Raw genomic sequence first — 20,960 nt, 5'->3', positions numbered from 1 at the left:
AATTAAATCGTCTGGGGCCCGGTGCATAACAAAATGGACAAAAAGTATGGTTACTGGTACACAGTCCCAAAACAATATCAGGGTGGATGGTGTACCAAAACACTTTCTTGACATTAGGTTGATTGAGGAAGGTTCAGAGAATATGAGAGATGATAAGTAACAGAAAGCCGAACAAGAAACACAGCAAAGATCCAAAAGAGAGCGTGGAATAGGTGCACCATTCATCGTACGAGCCAGTGCGTTGCCCATGCTGAGAGGATCTTATTTAGAATATGTGGTTGGAAATGTTACCAAAGACAAGATGTTAAAAATTAGTACAAACCTGTTCTGGGACAGCCGGAAAGAATGAAGAAGAAATAAAAAGAATGGCCACTTCTCTTTATATGGCTACAAGTTTGTCAAGTGATATATAAATGAGATGCTCTGGTTAGAAATAAAAAAAACCTGAGTTTTGAGAGACTGCAAAGTTTAGATTTGGACGTTGAAGAAGCAAGTCTTGTGAGCAACGAGTTACATTTTGAAGTTGAAAATTTAGACAACAGAGGGTTGAACGTTGGCGTTAAATTTTTGACAGCAGAGTAATGAGTGGTGGAATTGAATTTATTGATATCAGAACCAAGAGTAAGACAAGTAACATTTGAATGCTTTTAATTTATATTTAAAATTTTTTACTGTTAAATGAATTGGTGCTTGTTGAAAGAGGCGACAAATTGATTTTTTTTTTAAATATGTCTTAAGCAAAAACAATATTACTTAATTCTCATGTTAAAAATAGTAATATATCCAAAAATTACGAAAATTCATCAAGTAGAAGAACTGCCATTGTGTTTTTAGTAAAAAAAAAAAAAAGTCTTTCGATACCAGCTACACATATTGGGCGCCATTATGATGTAATTTAAAATATGCTTTCTGATTTATGTACGCTGTTTCTGAAATCTTCACTGTCTACTAAAACATCTACAAAAAATGCAACTTTCCCCAATATTCCGTAAAAATTACTTTTAACTATAAATAACTTTCTATTTGATTAATTTTTGTAACTTTTTAATATATTACCATTTCCAACACGACAATTAAGTAAGGAATACTGATTTGCTTAAAAGAATCGATCTGTCACCTCTTTCAACAAGCACCAATAAATTTAAGTTGTTTTTAAATACCCGTTTCAAAGCAGTGAGCTATTTCATTGCTGCATTACCTTCCCCACGTTTTCTAAAAAGGTGATAGATATGGCGTCCCCGACGAAATATCTTCCAACAGATATTATGTATTATAATAAATGTCATTTATTATTAACATTTTATATGAAAATAAGTGGAACAATGTGAAGAATTCTTATGTTTATTTAAAAAATGTGTAATATTTATTTCTTTTAACTTTCTTATGTGAAACATTCTTAAAAGTAAATAAACTTTTTTTTTTACAGAAAAGTATCGTTCTTACGTCAAACTACTTATAATACAAATAATACCACTAATAATAATGAGAATAATAATAATAATTCGTCTAAGAATGTGAAAAATTTCTTCAGTTAATATATCTGTGGGAAGATGTTTTATCAGGGACACCAAATCATATCACCGTAAAACAGGGGAGGTAATTCAATAATTAAATGTTTTGAGAAATATGCCGGAATGCCATATAATTTAAACATCAGAAAAACTCCACGCGGATTAATCAACATTTCGACGATGATGATTAACATCGTCAAAACATTGATTAATCCGCATGGAGTTTTCCTGATGTTTATATCATTTCACTTAATTCAAACGATTGCGGATATTTTAAGTAGTGTGGCCCATAAAGTAAATGTGGTAGTGCGGTGCCTGTGGTGGTTCCTGATGTTTTTAGTTAAGAGGATGATGATCGACCCCCCCCCAACCCACACTTTTGATGGCTTTGTGCCAATTTTGTTTAATTTTTGTATATTCTTTTTACAAATAAAAATAAAACAAAAAAAATCAAAGTGTAGTATATGTTCTGTTTTTTAGATCCATTTATCCAGAACCCCCCCCCCCCTTTTGTCGGGGAATTGAATTTTACCCATATAAATAAAAAGGACCAGGTGTTTACCTTTGCTTGTATGGGAGGTAAGTATACAGGAACATTTTGCATAAAGTACGCAAACATTCATGTGTGTGTGTGTGTGTGTGTACATATATATATATATATATATATATTATTCTAACATCCTAAGTAATATCTTTTCCTAAAAAGAAATGAGATTTTATTTTTATTGGGGAGTTATTTGTAAAAACCTTGAAAAACTTAGCAGAAAAAAATGTTGCATGTGCAGTATAATAAAATTCCAATGAATGAATGTATTTTAGGTAAAAAACAAACTCTTATGTACTTACGCATCATGTCGAAATTAGTCAAATTTCGAAAAATTTATGAAAGAGGATTGACAAGATCTACTAGAAATATTTTTATAGCAAAAAAGCTATTAGCACTCCAACATTTTCCAAAATCACAGTTTTGTCAAAATCATACACCATAGTTACCAACTTTGAATTTTCAGAACTGTTCATCAACAAATACGATAAACCTGTATAATGTATAAATAAATTTTATTTTTACTTGTAATTATTTTTCTACTCAATTATTTTTTTACTGAATATAATATTCTAGAAAAGTTTTGCTAATTTCGACATGTCATGCAAGTACGTAATAGTGTTCTTACATAAAATACATTTATAAAAATTTTATTACACTCCACAAGCACAGAAAATATACAAATTTGACGCTGATCCAGTTTTACATCAATAGTAAAAACAGCTTGACAAAAAAAACAAAACGGCACAAAAAAAAATTATGTACTTCATGTTAGGTTTTTAAAAAGACAGTAAACCAACTATGACGCAAATTTATCAAGTATATTTTTAAACCAGAAAAAAATCACATTTTAACAGCGAAATGTCTTGTCCGCCATTTTCTGCTTACATTAAGGTCAACGGCCAAGGGACATAATTCAACAGTCACAATACTGTTAATAAATCGTTTGCTGATCAAATTTTATTTTATAAAAACAAAAATACTGATTAAATTTGCATATATTTTGGTGTAGAAGCTTTTTTTTTCTCTTTTAAACCTTACAAGAGCGTGCAAAAAAAAGTTCTTGTACAATTATATTTTTTTTAATATTTGGGTAAAACTGGGTAAGCGACATAAATTTGATGTAAAATGATTTAATGTCCAGACCAGAGCCTTTTATAGAATCAACCATTTTTTTTTTCCGGGAAGGCAGGGGGCTATGCGTTATATTTTTTTGGGGGGAGGGGGGTCTAGTTTTCTGTTAATATGTATGCATGTTGTCACTCAAACTAAAGATTAATATAAAAAAGAATAGTTAACTGTTTTAAAAAGTTAGAATAGTCCAGAAATGAGATTAATTTTCTGTTAAATTTATCTAAGAAATGGTTCTTGTCCAGAATCCTCCCTCCATATTAAAAAAACAAAATAAAGAAAAATCGGTAATGTCACTGTAGTTTGATATGTATTAATTTGCATATCAATGCAGTTTGGCCCCCAAAAATACATAAAAAAAACCCATGAAATTGAGAGGGTATGAGCGTCAAGTTCTGAGAACTGAACAGATAAGAATTTACAATATCGTTCGAATGCTGACAAGAATCCATTTTTTTTTATTATGAGCTATTTCAGCCTTAAATATAAAGTCGATGCGCTGAGATGAAAGTGGGGTTTTTGAAAATTGAAAGCGTCAAGGAAAGGAAAGATTAAACGAGTTGCATCAAACTTAGAAAGTGTTGAGAGATGCAAATATTAAAAACTTTTTTTAATTTTTTTTTTAATCATCGTCATAAAGTCTAGCAGTTTTTTTTTTATGAGGCTTGTAAAGCTTAGCAGTGTCCTTCGGTAGGTGTGTCAGAATTTTTTGGGAATTTTTGACACCACGAACACAAAACAGCAAATAAAATATAAAAAAACTCATAATTTCTCCTTTTAAAGTGGGTTGTTTATTTTCTTTATGGAATATACTTCCAAAATAAACTATTAAAGTTGTTTAAAAAAATAATAGAAATATGTTTTATTCTTTAAAAAACAGTGTTTACAAAGTGCCTGTGCGTGTTCATGCAGCCATGTTTTTTACGTAATGAAATCAATTGAATTTTACGAGTTAAATATTTTTCAATTTTTAAACTTTAAAAATCTATCAAAATTTTTCTAATGGTTAAATTTTTACGATATTCTCAGGTTGAATGTGAAATTTTATGCTCTTTCCAATAAACTGAATATAATATTCTAGACAAGCGTTTTTTTTTAATTCACCCCCATTTTGAAATGTCTATTCAAATGAAAATAATCTTCTCACCTCAAATTTATATATCACAAATTGAAGATAAAAGATCAATAAATAAAATAAGCTAATTTAAAACAACAAAAAAAAAAACTTATTTGCAAATTTACCTATAAAATCTTTCTTTTTAAAAATACCATGTTGAATTTTTTTTAAGTGAAACCTTATAATCTTGTTATATTGTTCAGAAAATTTTGTAGAATTACAACAATTTTTTCTATTTCACTCAATGTTTTTTTGTAGATGTTAAAAAAAAAAAAAAAAAATTCACTCCATAAATAAGAAATAAAATATATTAAATCAAAAACTCATGTATTTCTTTAGAGAAAAAAAAAAAAAAAAAAAGAAAAAAAAATCAAAAATTCGTTGAGTGTTTTTTTTTTTTTTACAGACAAAAACTGATAAGTAAAATGTGACTATTTTTCAACTACAGTGGCCCATTTATATCTAGCAATAGAAAGGGAGATTAATTCTGGGCTTAAGGCCACCGAAGTTCTCAACTGGAAGAAAAGGCAGGTTTGTCTCCCTTTATTCCAGTTGTGAAACATCTCATGTCGCTGTATTTTTTTTTATACTCGCTTAAAAAAGTATTTTATTTAAAAAGGACATGGAATATAAAATATAAATATGGCTAAATTCTTAACAATGAAGAATGGAAGTACCCATTGAACAGTATTTTTATAGGTAAGTGATTTTTTTGAATTTCTATATATTTTTATATTCGAAGTAAGTTAAAATTTGTTGATTTTCTTTAAATCTGTTTTAAAGAAAACCGATTTAAAAGAACAAATATTGCATAATTTGCTATTAAACCTGTTATTTTTTTAAATTTTGGTCTTTGCTCCTTTAATTGAAAAAATAAAATTAGGGTTTGAAGTACATTTTTCAAGTAGTTATAAGCTTAGAAAGATTGGAGGTCGAATTATTCAATTTTTATCACACATTTTTAATGGCATTTTCTGACACTGCTACTGCATCGCATGCATTTCATGACAATTTAAACTTGCATTTTTACTTATGCGGAATAAATACAACAAAAAAATATGAAAAATAAGTTAAACAACTATTAAACAATTTTTGTTAATTTTTTTTTTAATGACAAATAATTCAAGCAACTTTTAAACTTTTATTTTTAAGCAAAATTTAGTTTTAATTTCAAATGAAAAATATTTTACGTAGAATAAATGCATGTGATGCAGCAAAGAGTTTGCTAAATTTATTCGTGCCACACGCTAGCTCCACATGAATTCATAAACATACAAACTAAACAGATTCACCAAAGTCCTATCGATTCATTCCGTTTTGACTCGGCCTTGGTTTTCGATCGCAAGGTCAAGGCTGCTTTTTGGCCTACGAAAAGGCAACTGGCAGCCATATTGATTTTTTCCTTATTGAACATTTTTGATTGATTTTTTGCTTATTGAACCTCCAATGCACACACCACAAATTTAACCCCACATATATGTAACACAATGTAACTAATTGATTATTATCTTCCTAACTTTTAGAGCATTTAAAAGGAGCTTCAAATAAACTGCTAATATTTAAAAAAATTTTTTACAGCATATGAAAATAATGAAAATGCGAGATTAAAATCATGTTAACATTATCAACACTTTAAAACAATGTTCCTATGTAGTGACCATTGTGAAGCAACTCAGGTTTTAAAAATCTAGCAAAAATCAGCTCATGGTCAGATTTTTATGAAAGTTTCAATACTTATTCATTTTTAAATTAACTTACATATTAAAAGTAGGTTTTGTTAAATACATGAGGGGAATATTTTGTAGGTGTTCTACCCCCTCCCATATTTCATGTTACGAAAACTAAAAGTAAATTTGGGCTCATAAAAATTGCAACATTTTTTTAAGCTGAAGAGTTTATATAATTAAAAAATATTCATATACATACATTATATATATATATATATATATATATATCCATTGTTTATTTCACTTAAGTTGTAAAAAGAAAAAAAGACATAAAATCAATATTATTATGTTAAAAAGAAATCAACACTTTTTCTCAATATTTTTTCTTGATAATATAATTATTTGAATTACAAAAAAAAAAAAAAAAAAAAAAAAAACAGAATTCTAAAAAATAATTTTAAAAAGATTTAAATGATATTAAAGTCAAACAAATAATTTTTTATAACAGGTTTCTAATATTAAAAAATATATCGATATGATAAAATATATGATGATTGGCAATGTTAAGATCAGAAATCCAGCATTAGCCTTAAAAAAATCATTTTGATTTGATTGTTTTAATTGAAGTAGTGAAAATTTTATTTTATGCCTTTTTCAAAAAAAAAAAAAAAAAAAAAAAAATGTACGGAGGCCTCTAATTAACAGTCCCATCATTTACATAATTTTTGTCAACAGAGAACGTTGAAATTAATTTAATACCAGTAACTATCGTCTGTTTAGTTTGTTAAAAGTTTTTTTTTGTTTTGTTTTTTTACAAAAAGTTTTATATTCTTTTTTTTATCCATTTTTTTTTAATGTAAATGTTTATTTATTCATAAATTTCTGCATAAAAAACATAAAAGTTTATTGATTAACGCATAAATTTTTATTGTTTTTGCAGGGTTTTCTTTTTACAGTTACATTGATATCATTAACATGGACAAGTTTTTTCGTAAAATATGAGAAATTACTATTTTTGGAACTTATGCACTTATGTTACAGTGCTAAAATAATAACATTATTTAAAAAGCCATTCTTAACACGGAGGGAAGAAGTTTTTTAACTATTTTATACAATGTGATAAAAAATATTGTAAAACTCAAATTTAACTTGTAAGTACAATTTAAAAAAACAGCACGGCACCATAAGTGCATAAGCACCATTTTTATTATTAACATCTACAAAAAATTTAAATTAAATTAATGAAAAATAAAAATAATTTTAGCCTATTTTAGCTCCTTTTTTTTTTTTTTTTTTTCAATGACTACTGTTCAAATGTTAATATTTCATATTTAATCTTCTATATAATAAAATGGAGAAATTCCCTTCTAGGTTTCTAACAACAGATGCCACATACAAATTTAATACATCTAGGCTAATAGCCAACATCTTATATTGCTGTCGAACACCATTTTAGATACATTGTCATGATAATAAAATGCTACATTGCATCCTACAACCAACACCCTCACAATATCTCTAGAGAAAGGAGTAGTACCTATTTTACTCTCTAAATATTTAGTCTTAACACTGCGACTAGTTGTCACCAGAAGCGAATTCTACACATTCCACAGATCCTGGGATTAAACTGACCGTAACTGGCTAATAGATACATAGACCTAACATAATCTTTCCGATTCATAAATAATAAAGACTCTCTCGCCAAAGTCCGTACATTCTGATTGGCTGAGATCTGAAAATTCTCATATTCTGGAACGCAGTTCTACGATTTATAAACAAACGCTTACTAACATTAAAATATGGAGTCACTAACAGAGGCATGTAAGATAGAAAATTACAAGAGAGAAAATCATTACACAAATGTTAAATAACCCATTTACTTGCTTTCTTATACAAAGTTTAAAACATGCTATCCACTATAAGAATCTCATCCGTCATCATCAGACGATGACATTGTCAAAACATCAACAAAATTACAGTTTCGAGTTTTACCATTAAACACACTACATGTAGATTGGTGATGTTTACAAACCATCGCATTGCATATGCATTTATATATTGAAGAGGTTAGCTCTCAAATATTTGCGTCTTCTAATATTAAGATTTATCCTAAAATAATAATTTAAAAAAAAAAAAAAAAAAAAAAAAAAAGTTAAGATACGGAAGTGTATTTGTTAATTATTTTCTCTTTTCCATGCGATTTGGCAAAATTTTATGTTTTCCGGTATTATAATACTGTATACTGCATGTACAATTGTTGGCAAAAAGAAAAAAAAATGCGTTATACTTTCCTACTGCCAACCATAAAACGCACGTGCGTGTGCTGTTTGACTTATAGCGAGATTATTTTTCGGTGACAATTTTATATGTATTATTCGTTACAGATTACCAGGAAAGCTATAAATATTGCCACATTAGGATGAATGTGAAAGGTGGTGAGAAACAACCAATGTAACTTTTTTTGAATCGTGAACATTACATTCATTAATGCTATATAGAGATTATGTTAACCCGTGACTAAATTGAAGAGGTTAGCTCCAACTATTTGCGTTTTTAAAAATTATTATGCCGATAAAGAAAAAAATACAGAAATTTAATATGGCTATACTGAACATGTTAACTTGTAACTACATTTAAGAGATTAACTCCCAAACAATTGGGGTTTTTTTTGTTTTGTTTTTTTGTTTTTAAATTATGCCGAAAAAGAAACAATTATGGAAGCTTATCGAACAAAATAAAACAAACTTATTTTTTGCAAACAATTTTATTTCCGCAATATATTTCTTTTCATAACATTCCGTATTTTGTTTCAGAACACATAATATAAAAGACGCTATTATTTGGAAGCTAAACACTTCAATATATAAATATATATGAAATGTGTCGGTACTTCACCCTGGTACATTTATTTTGGCCACGGGTGCCAATGCCCGCTATTTTAATGGGCTTAAGCGACTCTCACTAACAACCGAAGTTTAACTGTTTTTGTTTTTTTTTACAGGTGGGGTCGGACATACTTCCAAACAACGCCGGTACACGGGTCCTACTAGTATACAAATATTTATATTATTAATCATTAAGCTGTAAATCTTAAAACCTAACAAAATTATCACAAAGATTAATTATTAATTGCAGTTTGAAAAAGAAAAATAAAGTTTTTTTTTAAATCTGCTGGTCTATACTTATTAAAAACTTCGTATAGTTAACACAAGTGCTGACGTCATCGATTTTGTGTTTCATTCTTCACAATCGGTAGGAGGTTCCTATTGAACGTTTACACATTTAATCGTGCATTTCTCGAGTTTCAATGGGTAAAATAAATTAACTTTTTACACAAAATGACTCCTCATATAATAATGTTCAAATATAAAAAAAAATGTCTTATTTTTATCATATAATCCGCAATCCCTATTTAGCAACATTATGGAAAAATCCGTACGGTGTACATTCTAGTGACGAAACGAAAATATATGTAAAAATCACGTAAATTGATCAACTAGTTTTATTTTTGTAAAGAAAATCATCTTTAAGATATTAATGGGAATTCCTAGGCATTACAATATAAATCTCGCAAGTTTGAATTATTGAGTCATCTCCCTTTGTTTTAAGATTCTTTTTAAAATGGTGGATAAAACAGCCGCTTCTGTTAGTCATAAAATTTGATTTTCATATTAAAAAAATAAAATTACTTGATCAATTTACGTGATTTTTGGAATATATTTTAGTTTCGTTATGGGTACATACATATTTTTCTTTTTGTAATAGAGAGTGGATTCTGGAGAACATAAGAATAACAACATTAGCAAAGAAAAAAAGAAAAAAGAAAATACTAAATATATATGCCCCCACCCCCACCAATTCCTCTTAATCACCAGAATCAAAATACGCAGCGAAAGCAACCATTATAGACTGGCTGCAGACTTCTGAAGCGATTCTACGATTTTTCACCCAACCCGACAGTTTCATCAGTAACACATGTCCAAAAAAGGTTCACTTTCACATTGCACTCTCGGCATTGTCAGTTTCGTGCTAAGGTTGCTGGATGGAGATGAAGAGAGATGCGGCAGCTAAAAAAAAGGTTAAGATGCCTGTCAACAATAATTTTGTTAATTGTGGAGGGAAACATTGAATAGAAGTTAAAATAAACTAAAACTAAAAAAATAATTGTTCAAAATAAAGACTTTTTTTTTTTAAATTTAACAAGAAAAATACAGTTTGTTGTCGGTGTGCACATTTCGATAACGTACTAAACGACAATAATCTCCATTATTTTAGGAGCGGGAGGTAAAAAGGAAAGGAAATAGCCCCCCTCCACCACGTATATAAATAAAATAATATAGGCTATTCCGAATCTCCTGAAGAAAAAAAAAAAATTAAGTTTTTAGTTATTTTTTTATTTTTTTTTTTTTAATGCTTATTGCTTAGGACACGTGTACAAATGAAATTGATGTTATAAATCACACCCCCTCAAAAAGACATAGTAAAAACCATACGTAATCGCCTAAAAAAGTAAAATCCGCCACCTACTCAAACGTACAGAATGCATTTCACGTAGGAAAATAAATGTTAACTGCCCTAAAACGTTAGAATGATCCGGAAATGGGTGATCATTTTACGTTAAATTTATTATTTATATACAAAACTTTGAAATTATCTTAGATAAGTTTCATTTTTTTTTCCTAATCTCTGGCAAGTTTCAGACTTCACACGTAATCGCCTAAAAACGTAGAATCTCATTTGGGGAGGTATTTAGCGGAGGATATGAATCTACAATAATACTTCCAATTCCTTGTTGTAAATGTGGCATCGCGTATTGCGAAAAAAAGAAAAAAAAAGTTCTACGAGAATCCAACGTCATTTTTAAATCCTTCGAGAAGATCCGTAAACAGTAAACAATAAAATGCATTCACTTGTTTTTGTTTTGTTTTTCCTTAACATTCTTGCGAACAAAATATTATTCTTTACTGAGAAATAAATACGTACATCTCCTAGCTAAGCAAATATTTCATAGTTAAAATGTCGAAGAAAAAAGGCATTCCACCATCGTCTTATCGTGTAGCAGTAAACGTGTTGAGAAAAAGGCCCAGGAGAAATGCCACAGTTGTGAAGCGAACTTCAATGTCGTTTATTAATTTAGGCATAAGAGAGGAAAAAAAAGAAATTGTAATTAACCAGTAGCTGTTTACTTTATTAAAATGTACGCATTTTAAAAAGTAAAAATAAAATAAAATAAAAAACCTGGGCGTTAGAACAGAATAGTTAACAATCCCCCCCCCCATCTTATGCCAAGAATGGGTTTCTAAAATAACATTGAGAAACCGTTTAGGTGCATTTGCACTTTTTTTACCACACTGTTTTTTTTTTTTTAAGTTAAATTCAAGTTTTACGATATTGTTTATATTAAATTGTAAAGTGAAAGTAGGGAATAGTTAGAAAACACCCTTCCGTCCCCATGTTAAGAAGGGCTTTCTAAACAATGTTATCATTTCAGCACGGTAACAAAAGTGCATAAGTACCACAGTTTCTTCACACAATATGGAAAAGCTTTGTTAAATATTCTGTACCTTCACTAGAAAAAGGGGAAAAAAAAAAATCTCGGGAGTAAGTTCCTATTTACTTCAACACGAGAAACCAAATTTGACACAATCGTTTTTAACGTGGATGAATATCCAGCTCCACAGAAAGGGTATTCTGGATTAGGAGACAAAAATTTTAAATTACGAAGTAAAGGGGAAGACTCCTTTAGACTAACTAATGACAGAATTACCCGAACAGACACTGATAAGGAAAGTAATACAGAAGTTAAATCACGTTAAACCTGGTGAGTCCTTAAATGGATGACCATTAAAGATTACGAGATGCATTCTTTGCAATAAACAGTCCTATAGGAGTAGGGGTAGGACTCAATGCTAACACGTCATCTCCCAAGCATTATCTCCTCTTTCGGATATAGGGGATTGGTTTTATTGTCATGCGCCCCACCAGGAAATGCCAACAGATGCCGTCACGGAAAATTTTGCAGTCATCCAGTCAGTGTCCCCTTTTCGAGGAAGCTGTATTCGCACATTAAGATGCAAATGTGAGGGAGCTATGTTTTCACAACATCTGACAAAGGATTGTTTCAACTTCAAAAAACATCTTTATTCTAGTTTTGTTTTTAAATAAAATAAGGAAATCATAACTTCTTTGGCTACGTAAAAAAAAAAAAAATGTTTTTATGTGTGTACGGTAATATTATACAAACACCGTGACAGCGAATTAACCCTAACCCCCTAACCCTAACGCTGTCACGGTGTTTGTATAATAATACCAAAAAAAAAATCCTTCCCCATATTAAGTTTTTAAATTTCGGCATGGTCCGTATTCTTCGTAAATACCCATTTGTAAATGCAATGTAATGTACAACTGTGCCTTCGTTATGATCTCTGCGCCGAACAAATAGTGGCTAGGGGGTAATAAATCGCGAAAAAAAAAAAAAATTGACTATAGTTAGTTTCTCTTTACTATTTTTCCAGGCTTTTTTTTTTTTTTTTTTTTTTTAGCGTTTGGTAGGCATATTCATCATTTCTTAGGGTCGATAAACACAAGAAAACGAAACTTCGGAAAAAATTGAAAGCTTTGGAAGTCCATGACTCCATAACACAGTAATTAATAAAAACAAAATATTAATAAATGCTGGATTTTCATTTTTTTTTTTTTTTTTTTTTTTTTTACCTGAGCCCGGCGGTGGAGTGTCGTCACGTACAGATAAACACATCAAGGCATAATTTGCGATGTCGAAATACGGATACATTTTCAATTTGGTCACCGTATTGGCGATGTCCAAGAACATTTGCGGGTCCATGATGCTGGTAAAAATTGAGAGATCCAGGGTGTCTGTTTTATTTGGAGACAACACACAAAAAGAAGGGGCACCCAAAAATGAGTGAAGAGAACAGAGAGGCAGGTGCGTGCAACCCTGACAACAATCGCTACAAGAACAGAGAAATATCGAGCAGCGGCGTGTAGTCGTTTGTAGAGGAAAGAAACCCCTTTTCACCCACTTTCTTCCGTTACGTGTACCCCTTTTGCTCCCACTTGCTGCTGATGATGATACTGATGTAGTTAGCGTACAGTTGCTGGTGATGGCTGCTGAGAGAAAAAGAGAGAGAGAGCGTGTGTGAGCGCCAAATATATTCGCGCGTTACTTAAGCTACGCAAGTTCGTGAACGAAACGAGCGCGCAGCCGCACAATACACATTTTTAGTTTTACTATTTACCGATAGTCGTTACATTCTACTTTTTAGAACACATTTAGTACGACAATAACGAATTTTGGTAAACGTTACTATAGGCGGCATAAATTATTTATTATGCCAGGCATTTGCAAAACAGGAGTAAGAAACATTGCGAGCCTATCGTTATTTTTATGGCAGATGCTGATGCTCGTGCTCGACTGAGCTTAACTCTATGCCTGCATAGGGTAAAGTTTAGTTCTCTTCTACCGCAAGACACCAGGATCGGAAAGTGGGATTGAAAAGTCAACACCCCAGAGGAGGGGCCCCCTGATCTACAAAATATGCCTGAGCAGCCCTGTCGGCATTCCCCGGTGAGGGCGCCCCAGGCGATTAACAATAACCTAACCTCTTCTTAAAGAGAAGTTAAAGCCTGAGAGGATGGACCTCCTAGAATTGCACAGTAAAACGGCAAACACTCGTCTAGTCACAACCACTGTCAACAAAGTTTCCTTATTATCTGTGCCTAAAACTAAACGAAAATTAAAGCGAGCGATTTTTTGTGGCCCAGAATTTATTTTTCTACATAGTTATCGCCATTCTCAATGCACTTTTTCTTGCTTCTTTTCCCAGAACTGCTCGTCTGTGAAACATAATACTCCGGAACTGCTTCCCGACTGACTATAACGTGATCGTTTTCAAGTCCAATGTAAACAAGTTGTTATTGAGCTGTACTCGTAAATAATTAATCTTGGTGCTTGTTAAGATAGAGTTGACAGATCGATTTTTTTTTTAAGATGTGGTTTTAAGTCAAAACAACAGTACTTAATTGTTGTGTCGAAAATAGTAATATATCCAAAAATTGCAAAAATTCATTGCGTAGAACAACTGCTATAGTGTTTTTCGTAAAAAAAATGTTTATCGCTATTGGCTAATACAAAGCGTCGGCCATTAAAGTGGGGAAAAGGGAAATAACTATGTCCCCTGTATTCGCAATCTTTGTAAGAAATTCCGCAAAAATAAGCAGGCTCCTCATTGGTCGGTTTGACTGCCCACGATTTTGTTTGAACCTATCAGGTTGATTGTTGTTATTAATTGCCGAAGCGTATTCTTGGCGCTATTTTTATGTTTCAGGTGGCACAGTTTTCACAAAGACAACAGGTCGAATGGATGTAAGAAAACTCATTTGAGGCATGTAGCCTGAAACCCCCTTTGTTTCATTGAGACATATTAATGCCCTAACGTAGGGCGAACTATTATTATTATTTGCTGAAACAAAAATGTAGTAGGCAAAAAAAAAATAAATGTTCTGTCAGCAACAGTACAACTTCAAAATAGTCAATATCGCCCACCTCCAGAAGAGAGGGAATTCCTGTCCGTGATAACCGTGGTAAAAGAAGACACACTCCAATCGCCAGAAACACCCACACACACAATTTGCAGGACACTGCCGACTCGTCTCTAGCCTCCTGCTTTTATAGTGGCCGGGAATTATCCATTTGCCTAATCACATGAGAAAGAAACGTGATTTTCCGAGAGTTGCATGGGGTAAACGCTAATAAAAACCCCCCGGACGCCATCTTGGAATTCTCTTTTCCCCCCAACCGGTGACACAACAGACGTACCCGAGGTAAGCTCTTTTTCCCCTCATTTTAGTTATTGCTACTTCTGCTACACTCCCCCCTGATCTCATGATCACAAACGGGGCAGGGGGGCAGTCGTCTCTGTCTGGTACTTCTCCGAAGAACCGGAGGCAGCACTTCCTCCCTGCCATCCTCCTCATCGCCATTATTGCCACCAGTCTGCTCCATAGGCGGTGTTTCACAATCAGGGCAGGGGGGCAGTATTCGTCTCTGTCGGGTACTCCTTCGTAAAGGCAAGACGGGTGGTCCTTCCTCCGCTTCTTCAGTATGTACATTATATGGCTCAAAATCCTCTCCGTCGTCCTGCATCATACTCTCTGTCTTTTCAGAAGACATCATACTGTCTGAGTCTCCCTCTTCCTCCGATGTAACAACATAATGGCGAGGGCGCAAATCCTTCACGTGACGAGGCACACCGTCCACCAAAATCGACTGAGGGCTGATCACCTTGGTCACCTCACCCTTGCCGAACCTCGTGGTACATCGATTTTGCGATCTTTTGACCCATACGCGATCTCCAACCTGGTAAAAGCTGTTCTTGGGACCTGGGGACGCAGTTGCGAGATTGGTCTGCTTTACTCGAACTTCGTATTGATAAATCCTGTTGGCAGGCGCAGTGGAGGGAGATGTGTCGTCTCTTGGTATGATGTTATACCAGTAGACAGCCTCCTGTATGGGACAACACATTCTAGCCGCTATTCGTTTCACTGTACGGTGACATCGCTCCGCTATGCCATTCCCGGCTGGAGCGTATGCACAACGGAATCGCAAGTGAACTCCCCATTTACATGCAAATGCTTGGAACATATTGCTGCAGAAAGCTGTGTCATTGTCTAAAAGGAGTTCATGCGGCGCGCCACGCTCGAGGAACACTGCCTCCAACTGATGAATCACGCTTGCCGAGTCCTGCCTTGCCAATTTCCTCCAAATGGAGAAACGCGATGGACCACAGTCTGTTAAAGTTAAAAAATGGAAGGTGCCATAATGCGTGATATCCATTCCAATTCTCTGCCAATTCTCGTTAACTTCCAGCTTTCCCTTTTCCCACCTGACTGGCGCTGGGTCAATGGACTGACATTCCTCGCATTTCTGTATGACCGTTCTGACAGTTGCTTTTGTCGTGGTTGGACATCTTCTCCTGACAAAGTAGGTAGTGCGTCGCACCCCCGGATGTCCACTATCTTTGTGAATAGCCATGATTTGACTCTCATCCAGCTCGTCTGTGTGGACCGCGCCTATCACTGGGTCAAGACCGTTTCTCTTTTTCATTGCCTCAAACCACCGCTGTGGCACTCGTGTCAGTCGGTCAGCAATGTTTCGTGCTGATGAAACCAGCGTCACATCCACTGTCAGCCCGTACTCTTTCACGAGCTCCTTAAGAGTGCTTAATCGCCTCCTAATAAGCATCTCGCTTGCTGCTTTGGTGCGTACTCGCGCCTTTCCAGTTAGCGTGTCCGAGACCCAATGGTATACGCAAACAGAATCTGTCTTTATGTGTAGCACCTTCCTCTGCCACTGGAGAGCCAAATTGATGCCTTTCAATACGGCATCCAGTTCAGCCAAGTTGATATGTTGAGAGTCATCTTCAGGTTGCAGCCAACATGCATCTTCCAACACAGTTTCACACATCTCCAAGGCTGCCCCAATTGCTAGGGAGCTAGCATCGACCCATACATTCAGCTCTTTGCCGTCCACACACCAATTTCCCTGTGCCGGATCGTTCTGCTGCGCAGATTTTAAGGTTTCGAACATCATACGATGTAGTACGGTGTCCCTTGCTTCATCATCCCAGCCCTTCGTTACGGAACTTACTCTCCTTCTGAGTATTCCGCAAGCCACACGAAGCCAACCGCACACCGGAAAGAGCCCGACAAGTCGACCACACAGGGAAAAGATTGTTCGTCGTGTAACAATACTGGGAGCCTCCGGAATTGCATTTCCTCGCTTCCACCGCAGTTCATTGCGTTCCATCCTGACTGCCGATCCCAGCACCCGTGCACCGTCCTTCAACTGCTCTGGGTTCTTGCACTCCAACCCGAACTGCGCGAGGTGTTCTCTCACACGGGTCGCGGGCACCACATCTTCATTGACAAAAATGTCATCAATGTAAGCAGATGCTGCGCGGCTTATAACTTCTTCCTGAGATAGTACTTCGCTGACAATTGCTCTCATTATCAAGGGAGCCACATTCAAACCAAACCCCAGACGGGTCAGACAGTATTTTTTCCCATCGATTTCCACAGTCTGGTATGGTCACAGTGTCTCATGGACCCGGACTTGTAGGTATGCTCTTCTGAGGTCCAGTAGAGACACGTTAGCACCTTTTTGTCTCCACTCACGCAGCTTAGCCGCACAAACATCTGCGTTGGCCGTAAATGCGTCTACGTAATGATTTAGCTCCTGGTAGTCCATCACCGGGCGCACTTTGGCTTTGTTCTGCTGTATCACAGCCATCAGGGGAATTAGACCTTTGGGGGGTCCCAATTTATCCTCTGGGTATGGCACGAGTCAACCATTATCTATCCAGGTGTGGAGCTCCTGCGTGTATTCTTCACGAATTTCTGCTGGCACTGGGTACTCTGACACTCGATTATGCAGCCTTTCAGGGGGGTGGTCCACAGACCATTTCCACGATGCGGTCCACGTTCGGTTTTGATGGTCAAAGGTAGCAGTGAAATCTGGTTCATCGATAGAAATGGCTGCGCATTTAATACTTTTCCTGGCGCCCAGCCGCACTGATCCTGTAGGCTTGACAACGACACCTCCTAGAGCTTTTATGGCGTCGATCCCTAGAAGCAAGTCAAATCCCAGTGGCTTGCCATGCACCACCAACACATCGACTCTGGCAGACACACCTTCATCAGTGGATACGGAGACCGTTCCAACACCGCAGCACGCATGGGACATTCCACCAATTGTGTTGACATTTACGTTTGTTTTTCTCCAAGACCGGCACCGGTCTGCATGTAAAATTGTCCTGGAGCATCCTGTATCAATAAGCGCCAAACATCGCGTCCCGTCAACATGGATGCTTATCACCGGGAGCGTCATGTTCACATCTTGGTTGGGAAGGAGACTGGCGCTTATGCGTCCTCCCCTTGCTCGTTTCCCGAGCAGTTCTGAGCCCAGTGTCCACTCTCACCGCAACGGTAACACCGTGTTCCACGTTTTCGACAGTCCCTTGCAAGGTGGCCTTTAACATTGCATTTGAAACAGGTCACGTTAACAGGATTATTCTGGGCCCTGTTGTTGGGTGAGCGTGTGGCCGCAACCACATCCTGATTTTGTTCGCCAGTCGTCGTCAAAATTCTCGCTCTCGACATTAGCTCCCCCATGGTCAGGGCTTTGATGTTCGGCACCTGTTGAAGAGCAATTGAGATGGTGTCAGGGAATCCAGTGACAAAAATTAATTTTGTGAGTCTCTCTAAGCTTTCTCCTGTGAATCCGGCCAATCCAACCAACTGCCTGATTTTGTTGGCGTACACATCCACACGTTCACCAGCCCATCTAGCCATAGTTATTTTTCTATATGCTGCAAACGCGTCATCAGTAAATGCCTCCTTTAATCGAGCCTCAATCTGGTCTATTTTCTTTTGATTGTCCTCCTCCATTTCCATGTAGAGGGCCAGCGCATCGCCTTCCAGGTATAAAGGTAGCAGACTCGCTACGTCATCCACCTGCTGAAGTTGTGCGACAAGTCTCACTTTTTTCAGCCACGCTACAACGTCTCCCTCGCCAGAGAACGGCTTGATAATATCACTGCTTATCCGCACCTTCGCCATATTCGGGCCGAAATAGCTTGAAACAAAAATGTAGTAGGCAAAAAAAAAATAAATGTTCTGTCAGCAACAGTACAACTTCAAAATAGTCAATATCGCCCACCTCCAGAAGAGAGGGAATTCCTGTCCGTGATAACCGTGGTAAAAGAAGACACACTCCAATCGCCAGAAACACCCACACACACAATTTGCAGGACACTGCCAACTCGTCTCTAGCCTCCTGCTTTTATAGTGGCCGGGAATTATCCATTTGCATAATCACATGAGAAAGAAACGTGATTTTCCGAGAGTTGCATGGGGTAAACGCTAATAAAAACCCCCGGACGCCATCTTGGAATTCTCTTTTCCCCCCAACCGGTGACACAACAGACGTACCCGAGGTAAGCTCTTTTTCCCCTCATTTTAGTTATTGCTACTTCTGCTACATTTGCAAACACCAGTGCCCTTATGTTGGGCGAAATATTATATTCTTCGCACATCTACGATTTGATTAACTTTCATCATTGCTTACATAATGTCTCTCCGAGACGAATTTAAGGTCTACATTTTGACCTGCCCTTTGTCCGCCATTCAGACGGTTATTCACAGTGAACTCCATGATAACTATCGGGCTGGCAGCATTCATCCTTGGAAGACATCAGTTAATTCATCGACTTGTTGCAACTATTCTTCGAACAGCGTGGAGTCTTGAATCCTGCAAATGTGAAGATAAACCATGGACTACTACCCTTACGAGTGTTACCAGCTCTGTTTCGGCAGAAAGCTAAAGATGGCATATCTTTTGCAATTTGGATATTTTTACTTTAATAAAATTTACGTTGAAGTTTAAAGGTGAGCCTGTTGTGGTTTTGGATTGCTTTCTTTCATTCTGCCAAGGGCAAACCCGAGGTGAGATAATATCTCACATCTTCAAGGTGTTCAGATCTAGGGAAACACCATTTCCCCCCAAATTACTTTTAACTATGAATAATTTTCTACTCGATGAATTTTCATAATTTTTAAATATATTACTATTTTCAACATGACAATTAAGTAAGTATTGTTGCTTTTGCTTAAAACAACATATTTTTTAAAAATCGAGCTGTTGACTCTATTTTAACAAGTACCTTACTACCCAATGTCCACCATCACCGATCATCACAGTGTTATCTCATCTGATAGTCATTAGCCTTTATCTTTGAGTGTTTTCTGAAATTTGATAAGCGATGACGCTATAGTAAAAATAAATAAATAAATGTTAACAAAGGCAAGAAAAGTTACAAAGGTACTCTTCTACCTACCTGGATAAGTTTTTTTTTTGTGTTTATAAAATTATTTTAAAACGTTTTTACTGAAAATCCTAAGTAGTGCCAAGTCTTTTTTTTTTTTTTTTTTTTTTTACATAGAAGTCACCACTTATGAAGGCCTGGAGGCCATTCGAGGTTATGGGTTAATGAATGTACAGTAGTCAATGGGACAATATCATAGTAATTGTTAGTAGTGGAAATTTGGTAAATTGGATTACTTAAGGAGACGGCTGATCAAGAACTTGTTTACATTGAACTTGAACACGACCATATTGTACTCAGCTGGAAAGCAGGCAAATGGAAGAGAGTTCCACAGGCGTATAGTTCTAAGAAAGAAGCCTTGTTAATCGAATCTACATTTAGGTTCAGGCACAGATAAAGAGTGAGGAAAATTATTGATTGTGGTTTCAAGTAGATGAGTGTTTTTCGTGAAAGTTTGGCGAGTGATTAGAGCTCAGACGAGCACTTGCCATAAAAATAACAATAAAGCAGAGACAGGCTCGCAATGTCTCTTCTGTGGGAAAGAGGTTGCAGGGAAGAGAGAAGGGGCATCTCCCACTAGATTGTTGTATTGGAACCAAAAAAAATCAAAAATTAAACAAAATACTTGTAGAAAACAAATCCAGTAAATGTCGCTAATCATGCAAAAATGTAATTTTGATTATTTTTCGATTTGTGAGCTATCGTCGGGGTCTAAATGGTTGTAACAAAACCGCCATTGTTTTTTCATTCTAACTCAACATACTTTACACTACTTTTCTTTCAAAGTAAATAAACGATTTAAAATTAGTAAACAATCTTCCTTAAGTAGGTAGAAGAGTAACTTATTTTGCCTTTGCTAACATTTATTTGTTGTATGTTTATTTGTTCACTACTTTTTTGTTTTGTTGGTTATTGTAGAAAATGCCCATTTAAAAAAAATTTTTTTTAGTGAATAAAAAAAACTCCACTGATTTTAGATTGTAAAAAAAAATGATGACCTATGAAGGTTTAAGGGACTCAAACTCCAAAATAATTGCCAAAGGAATTCAAGGGAGATAATTTGCCAAATTTAATAAATTTTTTAAA

General features: G+C 35.1%; 1 protein-coding gene across 1 annotated transcript in view; it reads right to left on the bottom strand.

Annotated features, from left to right (window-relative positions):
* Window positions 1-14,163, bottom strand: part of LOC145296700 (trimeric intracellular cation channel type 1B.1-like) — an 86,385-nt gene extending 72,222 nt beyond the window's left edge. The window contains exon 1 of the mRNA XM_080142677.1: window positions 12,685-14,163. Within this exon, the coding sequence (XP_079998803.1) occupies window positions 12,685-12,814 (130 nt within the window). The 5' untranslated portion in view covers window positions 12,815-14,163. The remainder of the gene's footprint in view (window positions 1-12,684) is intronic.
* Window positions 14,164-20,960: the final 6,797 nt, after the last annotated feature.

This window comes from Euprymna scolopes, chromosome 17 (assembly GCF_053919585.1).
Source record: "Euprymna scolopes isolate OS-2025 chromosome 17, ASM5391958v1, whole genome shotgun sequence".
NCBI classification, from domain to species: domain Eukaryota; kingdom Metazoa; phylum Mollusca; class Cephalopoda; order Sepiida; family Sepiolidae; genus Euprymna; species Euprymna scolopes.
Note: the sequence above shows the minus strand (reverse complement) of the source record. Positions and strands in the feature narration are given on the sequence as shown.